The 9,982-nt window shown below is 38.5% G+C and overlaps 1 protein-coding gene across 15 annotated transcripts in view; it reads right to left on the reverse strand.

Annotated features, from left to right (window-relative positions):
- LOC133661820 (neurexin-2-like) overlaps positions 1-9,982 on the reverse strand; it is a 957,097-nt gene that overhangs the window by 264,737 nt on the left and 682,378 nt on the right. For 2 of the 15 annotated variants that reach the window (XM_062065345.1, XM_062065344.1), the window contains exon 1: positions 9,649-9,982. This exon is cut by the window's right edge and continues 1,111 nt beyond it. The exons of the other annotated variants lie outside the window; for them this stretch is intronic. In XM_062065345.1, the coding sequence (XP_061921329.1) occupies positions 9,649-9,982 (334 nt within the window). The remainder of the gene's footprint in view (positions 1-9,648) is intronic. 15 annotated transcript variants of the gene reach the window in all.

A 9,982-nucleotide genomic window follows, 5' to 3' on the forward strand; every position in this document is an offset into this window, starting at 1 on the left:
TAGGGCCACACACTTTAAAGGAGACCACATTTATTAATTTTCAGGCAGGCAGTAATAAGGGAGCGAATGCAGGAAGCAGCTGACAGCATTAGTATGCATGTGTGGTCAAGCTAAACAAACAGACGAGGGGGATTACAAGCCCAAAAGTGTTCTCTCAAATGCAGCAGAGCGGACACAGCAATCAATGCTTCAAACAAGCAGAAATAAAGGCAGACAAAATAGACAAAGGAGGAGCATAACACCTGCAGAGCGCAGCTAGAGTGGGAAAGAGCATAAACTAGAAAGACAGGACTAAGAGTTAGGAGAGCATAGGATACTGAATGCAGGCATTATACCTAATTGGCATGAATCGATGTGAAAATATTTTTTTTTTCACCAATTACCTTGAGCGCAGCAAGACACATTGTCATTACGGCGGCAAGCCTGTAATTAACATCAACACGGTGCAAAAAATATAGACTTAGGTGTGCTTTCACAGCATTGCTTGGCATGGACAAGAACTGTCAACTAAAATTGTTGTAAAGGGGTGCATTTCTTCACCAAATGTCACACTTTTATGGCGCGATAATAGCTACTGAAAATTGGCCTCCAATCTAGTTCTGACTTTTCCTCTAATTAGAAAGACATTTTTGATATTTGTTGCCATCTAAACCCTAATAGGACTTTTACAACATTAACTAGGAAGGCTTGGGGGACGGCGTGGCGCGGGTGAGAGAGTGGCCGTGCCAGCAACCTAAAGGTTCCTGGTTCAATCCCCACCTTCCACCAACCTCGTCACGTCCGTTGTGTCCTTGAGCAAGACACTTCACCCTTGCTCCGGATGGGTCGTGGTTAGGGCCTTGCATGGCAGCTCCCACCAACAGTGTGTGAATGGGTGTGTGAATGGGTGAATGTGGAAATAGTGTCAAAGCGCTTTGAGTACCTTGAAGGTAGACAACCGCTATACAAGTATAACCCATTTACCATTTGGTTGAGGAAGACCACCAATGTATCTCGACAAAATGACACAAATGATGCTCTACCAAGTTGTGAAAATATACTTTGTACTTTATCTTATTTTAGGTGTACCTTATGTTGCGGCTGGTTTACAAGCAATGCCGGCCACCGACACCCACCCCATGTTGTCCCTCTCTGTCCGGTCCACCATCAAGGACAAAGTGATGCATCAGACAGTGAAATCACTTGCAAGCAAGCCATGTAAAACATCAAAGAACCACCGAATCCAAATGAGCTATTTAATCCCTTTAGCTCGATGCGGCGGGGCGTTCGGGTCGGATTACCTCAACATGGCAAACATTCAGCTCTCTGTCTTCTGACTGAGTCATTGAAATTATGCATAGGAGGGCATGAGTGCGTGTCCAAGCACAGATGTGTTGACAGATGAAAAGCAGCAAATGAGGGCAAACTTTGAACACGACATGCTACTAGTGCATGAAAACAATGTGTAATCATAAATAAGTTTGTGCCAAGAGTACATTTTGTCATTTCGTATAGCAATAAGGCAGTGCTTACCAATGCACTAAATAGGGTTGTGCATCCAGCATCGGAATCGTACATTTTTCAATAGCTGCCCAAGAACGAATAAGAAATATCCACCACAAACTAAGAACAACCATTAACCACTCAAAAATGTGTCCTAATTTTTTTTTTTTTTTAAATAAAAAAGCTGTTATTTCATGCAAGTATGTTGAAACTCCTCTGGATTCATGGTGTAGAAATGAATTTTTGAAATTGTTTCTCCCCCAAAAAGAAACAAATACATACGTAAAGTAAATTAATAATTTACATCTGTCTTTCATGCCAACATTGAGGCAGCAAACAATTAATACCAGTGCTACTGCTCATATAGTGAGTTCAACTCAAGTATCAGCATTTTATAGTGTAACACTTTACCAGAACTTGTTTAAAGGTGTTTTCATTGTTATTAAACTACGAACACAATATTAACACCAAAATACCCCAGAGAAAACAAAGGGTAACTACAGCATATAAATAAATGAGAGAATATTGTTCAACACTCTTTCTAATTTTAGTTTGAGCTATTTTCATTAATCAGACCAGTCTGTAATTTAAATATTTATAGTTGGTTTATATTTAAAGGCACATTTTTGTTTCATTAATAAAGGGGACAGTTCATCCAATAAGCATTATCGATAGAACCCTCATTCAAACCATGCAAACTTTAATGATGACGCTGCCTCAAATTAATAGGAACCTAATTGAAACAAGGAATCGGAACCGGAATAGTTGGCATTCAAACAATGCCCAACCGTAGCACTAATACCTAGTAATAGCTCTATTTTTTAAAGGATCTTATTGTTCACCAGCATCACAGCATTACATGATTTAGACACAAATGCATGGCCTAAGGATACCAATGTGAGCGTCGAGTAGAGAGTGGGCCACTAATCACTGAGCAAGACTTACACAAATGCCACAGTTCAGTGGTCAACACTCTTCAATTAGCTGTAATCAGCAAGCAATGTGGGCGTTTATTTTCTAAATAAACTCCAGCAGTGTCTGTTCATTGTATCGCATTTACAGTAAAAAAAAAAAAAAAAAACTTTATCAGCTTCAACACAAATAATGATGCACATTAAAGAGCTGCAAAGTGGGACTGGATGCTGTTGGTGATTTAACATGGTTAAATTACAAGACGTACTGTATCCAGAATAAATAATGCTTTTGTAGATGTGTTCAAGTGGCTAGTTTGGTCAAGTGTGAACAGGATAATCTGAATAACTGTTTCCCAGCACAATATAAGCGAGCCATGTCTTATAATGTTGTGTTAATGGCAATGGGTGGACACACATTATTTATGTACTTTCTCCCATTTAGTGGAATAGTATCTAACTTCTGTCTATGTATATGTACATTGACAGATGAACAAAGATACATGTATATCAAATAAATCATATTTTTTGGACCAATAAGGTGGAATCGGACAAATTCAGAGTGGTTGGGTGTTAACCAAACAAGCCGCCTGACAAAGCAAGCTTGACAAATGGGTCACAGTCGGTTTGCAAGTGAAAGTGGTTGAAATGTATACACTTCTTAACGGCCCAAAGACACGGACCAGTTGTAAAAATACTGCATGCAAATATGTAAAAAAATAAATAGATGAATTGGTAGTGCTGTATCGCTGCTTTCTTTGAGTGTGTGTGTGTTAACTGTGTGTCTGTTAAAAGGTACATTTAGAAGCATTTTGTAAAACATAAGCTGATAATATAGCAGAACATTAAAACTATAGCACGTAGACAGTGCAGACCTATGCCAGGAGTTATCTCCTGGTCGTAAAAACTCCTTCAAAAATATCCAGAATCCAGACAGCGATCTGGATGACTCCCTAAATGTATGAATGTGTTCATTATTCCATTTCTATCATTTACAGGACGTTTGATTAAAATCCACCAATAACCTTTTGAGTTATGTTGCTAACTAACAGACAGACAGACAGGCAAATCCCAGGAAATTGAGTAATACAAAAATTGCCAAGTCGAAGCGTGTTTGTTTTATTCATATGGCGCTTCCAAACAGGCTGCAACAGTGTAATCTATTTTCATCAGTCTCAGCATTTAGGCACAACTGTTCTATAGCGCCATTAATTAAACAGAGTGAACCCTCTTTTCAGTCAACCACGCTTTTGGTCTTTGTGGGTGGAGGCAGGGATGCTGGCATTTACACACACAAAGAAGTTCAGCCTCATTTTGTACATTTAAGATAAGGGAGTACGAATGATCCTGATCACTGCCAAAATGTAATAATATGTTCCATAGCCCATTTCTTGAAAGTTTAATCAAAATCCGCCCATAACGTTCTGACGCTAACAGAGAGACAGAACAAACCCTGGCAGTTTTGTCACATTGAACATGAAACGAACCTCACAAAACAAACCCGCACCAAGTATCTTATTTAATATTGTTGGTCCTGATTAGAGTACCCAACAAGTGTGAACACAATCTAGGTGTGCCTCACCAATCAAACCTCACTTTACACGTTGGAACAACACAGGGCCAAGCATTTAATTTCTCCTATGGTAGGTCTGGCGGGAGGGAACATGTTAATTACGTCCATTCAAATAGCTAAGAGACAGAATGTGAGAGGGGCAATCCAATTATACAAGCAAGGCAAAGGAGAAGGCAGGGAAATAATAATGAAACAGAAATAGGAAGAGGACCCTTGTGCCTCATCTTTTTATGATGCTTTGTAGAATAACAGTATCAGCCATAAGAAGATGGAAAATGGAATTGAGTTTGTCTTCACATCCTCTCATCAGCATGAAAATGATAGGTGATGTTGCTGACGTAGTACAGATAAAGCCAGTACAAAAAACAACAACACTCACATTGGCCTCTCATTAATGTGCACAGGCCCACTGCGATGCACTAGGCTGTGGGATGGAAGCGGAATATGATAACCATAAATCCGATGCAGCAGTAAGAAACTGATGACGCCACTGGAGGCTCACTGCAGCCAATTGACCTCAAAAGGTCTACTGATGCTCCTCACACCTTCCCTGATGCCAAATTGATTGAGACTGATTATATATAGTGAGAGAGGAAACAGTAGAGATGTCCAGTGCAAAAAGATGGTAAATGATAATAACGTTTGCGGTCATGTGCATTGTGTTTTTGGGGGAAAGCCAGGTCCATAACCTGAAAAAAAAAAATCCATCCTCTTTCTATAGCGCTTGTCTTTATTAGGGTCAGAATTGAGCTGCAGCCTATCCTAGCTGGCTTCGGACAAGAGATGAACTAGTCACCAGTTAATCATAGGGAACAAATAGACAACCAATCATTCACATTCACTCCTATAGACAATTTAGAGCAGGGGTCACCAACCTTTTTGAAACCAAGGGCTACTTCTTGGGTACTGATTAATGCGAAGGGCTACCAGTTAGATACACACTTAAATAAATTGCCAGAAGTAGCCAATTTGCTCAATTTACCTTTAACTCTGTTATTATTAATAATTAATGATATTTATCTTTGTGGAAACACTGATCATCTTCATGATTTCTCACAATAAATATATATAGAAAAAGATAAATATCAATATGCAACACTTTATTTTTATATTTTCTCTAAGTGCACATTTTTCAAATTGAACATTTTCAAATGATCACTTCTAAGACAGTCTTGTGAAATCACAATATCCCATTTTAACTAGCTAGCCACTAACATTTTTTAACAAATCATGAATTACTTTGCACCATGTTTGTACAAATAATAACTCATGTAAAATACAAAAGTAAACTCTCAAATTTTTAAATCATGTCACACTTTGAACTGGACACCAAATCTGTTATTTGTTTCTTTGTCAGTTAGTGGGAAGCCTGGCATTGCATGCTGTTAACTAGTGTGTTGTACTCTGGTGTGTAACTTGACACTGCAACTCTGAGTGAGTCTTGCAGATTTGCATCAGTGAGGCGTGTTCTGTGTTTGTTGTTGATGAAGTTCATGTCAGAAAAGGCTGATTCACAAAGATAAGATTTTTCCTCATTGTTTGCGGAACCTTCTTAATCTTTTGGACATATTTTCACAGCAATCTGGCCTTAAGTTTAATTATGATGAATGTAAAATGTTAAGGATCGGAAATCTAAAGGGAACGTCCTTTCAAATGGAATGCAAAGTGCCTGTTTTGTGGACAGATGGACCAGTTAACATACTTGGTGTTGTTGTCCCAGAAAATCTGGAAGATCTAGGCTCAGTAAATTATGATAATCGACTAAGAAAGCTGGACAAAATTATGCAATTATGGAAAGGGAAATCCCTAACCTTGTATGGTAAAATGTCTATTGCCAACTCGTTAATTATTCCTCAATTTATTTATTTGTTTTTGTCATTACCAGCTCCATCACAAAACTTTTTTAAGATTTATGAGCGGAGGGTCTTCGATTTTGTCTGGAACGGCAAACCAGAAAAGATTAAAAGAAAGGTTTTGTACAAAGAGTATGAATATGGGGGCCTGAAACTTCTCAGCCTTGAAGCTATGTGTCTGTCTTTAAAAGCATCAATTGTTCCAAAGATGTATTTAAACATTGAGTGGTACACAAATGTCCTGTTGGACAAAAAACATGTACTGTATCAAAAGAAATTGTATCCTTTTTTACAAGTGATCTCCTCCCAGAGAGTCTGCTGGGAAACATGGCGGGGTTCATAAAGGAAACAATCCACTCATAGTGGTGTTTTCAATTTTATGTGCCAGAAAAAAGAGACGATATTTTGCAGCAGTTAATATGGATTAACTCTAATATTGTAATAGATGGAAAGCCTTTCTTTTGGAAAAATATGTTTGAAAGAGGAATCATTTTTGTCAATGATATTATCAATGAGAATGGTAAAATTATGAAGTATGATGAATTTAGAGCTATGTATGGTGATGCTTGCTCAAGCTTTTCATTTTATCAACTAACTGGAGTAATTGGGAAAAGATGGAAACAAATAATTAATTATGGAACTACTAAATTATTAGTTTGTAAACCTCTAATAAGAAATTCTAGTTGGCAAAAAGGAACTAAAATAAATAGAAAAATATATAATTTTTATTTAATAAAGAAATCTTTGAAGGCTGCCTCATACAACACAAATGGAAAATGGGAGGACTTTTTTGACTGCCCGTTGCCATGGGATGCCATATTCAAACTAATCTATAAAACCACTATCGATGTGCAAAATCGTTATTTTCAAATTAAAATTATTTATAACTTCTTACCCACAGGGCAAATGTTAAAATTATGGAATATGACAGAGTCAGATGATTGCCGATTTTGTTGTCAGGAGCCTGAATCCACCCTGCATTTGTTTTGGTATTGTCATATTGTGTCTTTGTTTTGGGTGGAAGTTGAAAAAATGTGTTTAAGGATTGGTTTGTTTATGAAGCTTAATGTGGTTTCTGTTATTTTAGGAGAGTTCATTGACAATCATGATTTAGTCAATTTAATTATAGTACTCGGTAAAATGTTTATTTTTAAGGCCAAAAACAGATATTCACTTAGTATTACTTTCTTTAAAACATTTATTCAGTATTTTCTAACTTTAGAAAGTTACATGGTTGAAAACGATAATGATGCCAAAAAACATTAAAAAAAAGATGAGAAGTCCTCAAAGGCTTATTTTGAAAGTATAATTATGTTTATAGATTGTATGATATCTGTTGTTGTGTTCCCTAATTTGAGTGACCTGGACATAATCTGGACTGTACATAAATGCTTATTTTGAAAATGTAATTTTGTTTATAAATTATATGCAATCTGTTGTGTTCCCTAATTTTTTTCTGTGTACATGAATGAAGGTGTGTGTTGCTGAGTCCGACTTGGACATTATCTGGACTGGACCTGGTTTTAAAAACCCTTTAAACAAATCTAATTTCATTGACAACCTGGTCTGTTGAAGATAAGGCCCTTTTTTTAAAAATAAAATAAAATAAGATAAATAAATAAAAACATTTTCTTGGATAAAAAAGAAAGTAAAACAATATAAAAATAATTACATAAAAAATAGTAATTAATGACAATTTTAGTGGACCAGCAGCCTATACAATCATGTGTGCTTCAGGGACTGTGTCCCTTGCAGATGTGTTGTCTATGTTGTGGGAACCAGAATATTGGTAGCAGAAATAAATAACCCCTTTTGTGTGAGTGGGTGTGGATGAGTGTGCATGGGGGAGGTTGTTTGGGTTGATGCACTGATTGAAAGTGTATCTTGTGTTTTTTCTATGTAGATTTAATTTAAAAAAAAAAAAAAAAAAAAAAAAAAAAATAATAATAATATATTTTTTTTTTTTTTTAGAACAGGCCCGCGGGCGACTCATCCGGTCCTTACGGGCGACCTGGTGCCCGCGGGCACCGCGTTGGTGACCCCTGATTTAGAGTATCCAATTAACCAAATATACATGTTTTTGGAATGTTGGAGGAAACCTGGGCACCCAGAGAAAACCTTAGTTTAAATCTAAATGCAAACTCCACACAGAGATGCCCAGCAAAGAGTCAAACTCTCAATCATCTGAATGTGCTAACCTAATGAATAGATCAGTTTTTTTCATAACTCTGGACGAGGTAAACACAAAAAACTCTCCAAAACCTAGTTATCATCTGAAAAACAAAATCATTTTTATTTTTTCATTTTTTAAGTGTCCCTCGTGTACCGTGACTAATTGGTTCCAGGCCTGACCAGGGTAAGCAAATTTCCGCCAAGTAGGATTAATAATAACAAATAAAATATTTTCATAGGTAGACAATTTAAAAAACGTGTTATTCCCTAAACATAATTATAATCCTTTAAACATGTAACACAACCAATATAGTCATCTTTTCACTCGTTTCACCCAATAAAATAGCCTTCAGTATGTTCTACTATAGATGACAGTACTCACCAGTAGCCCGGAGGATCCTCAAAGCATCACTGCTTTGGCCGTCAACCGGCCACTGCAGCACAGCCACTATGTGGAAATACTTTGTCACATCCTGGGTAATTCCTCAAACGTAGAAATTGACTTACAGGTGCTGAAACACATGTTGTTCTGCCAAAGGTCGGTCAATTTGACTTTTGCAGCAAAGACCATTAGTCATGTTGTTAAAATTCCGTGTTGTTAGCACTTTGGGTCTTGTGTTGTCATTCTACATCACTCACTTCAAAAGCTCAACAAGGTCATGCATCAACATGGTTCATCTCCACGTAGCATTGCCCATACAGCTGCTAATAACTGCTTTCAATCAATCAACCAATCAAGGTTTATTTCTATAACCCTAAATCACAAGTGTCTCAAAGAGCTGCACAGGCCACAACGACATCCTCGGCTCAGATCCCACATCAGGGCAAGAAAAAACTCAACCCAATGGGATGCAATGAGAAACCTTGGAGGGGATCACAAATGTGGGGACTCCCCCCGGGCAACCAGTGCAATGGACGTCGAGTGAATCTAGTTAAGCTTTAAGCCGAGTCACATCAAGTCCAGGTCTGTCTCGCATTTTGTCTTTTGATATCACTTATGTCAAAAGCTCACCAATGTAGAGATGTGTTATTGATGAGAAGTTGAATATGACGTGCATCAAAAAGTTGTTCTGCCAAAAGTTGGTCAACTTGATTGTGGAGGTGATGGCGCCAAGATTAGCTGCTGTTGTTGTTAGCAGTGTTTACTCATTAGAAACATCCCGCTTGGTAAATATATTTGGCAATCACCGCAACATAATTGTAGAAAATAGGACAAGTAATGCATAATACATATACAACAGAAATAAGACTTAATTTTACACTTAATGTAGGCTTCAAAGTAGCAATAGACCCATTCCTGGTAAGGTATCACCGCTTGATTCGTCACTGGACCTAATATGGCTATTTCAATGTTGGAAGATGGATAGCGAAAGTGAAACAGAACCATTTCCTAGAAGTGTCATGCACCAGTAGAGAGACATGAATCAAGATGGTGGCCTATTGGGGACTGAGGCAGTGAATTGGGGGCCTTTGCGAGATGACACAGATCAATAGATGGGTAAACCAATTGCCTTGCCTTATGTACTCAACTTAGAACTTATTGCTGCCATACATCAACCCTCTGATGGAAATGAACTCCACCCAATCCAATAAATCAGTTCAACGTCCACATGCAGGTCCCCCACACTGGTCAAGCCTACAAAAGGGATGGTCTTACCATGGCCCCCACGTGTCAGAAAGGGCATCCGGTTGATGGCAATGGGCACAGTGCCATGCTTGTTGTGGAAGTGATGAACGTGGTGGGTGGTGCTGAGGGAGGAGGAGACTCTTGCGGCCACGGCTGGGCATGGGAGCACCAGCAGGGCCAGTGAGAGCACCAACCGCAGCAGGAAGGCCGGACTGGCCCAGACCACCGGCGAAGCCGCCACAGGCTTGGCCACCACCAAGAGTCCTCCGTCCACCTCCACTTCCATCTCCTGCTCCATGAGGGCGGGGCCTGAGAGGAAGAGGCGGCCCCTCCCTCGTTGACGACACAAACTGGGAAATAACAT

The sequence above is a fragment of the Entelurus aequoreus genome, linkage group LG12, assembly GCF_033978785.1.
Source record: "Entelurus aequoreus isolate RoL-2023_Sb linkage group LG12, RoL_Eaeq_v1.1, whole genome shotgun sequence".
Taxonomy (NCBI): Eukaryota; Metazoa; Chordata; class Actinopteri; order Syngnathiformes; family Syngnathidae; genus Entelurus; species Entelurus aequoreus.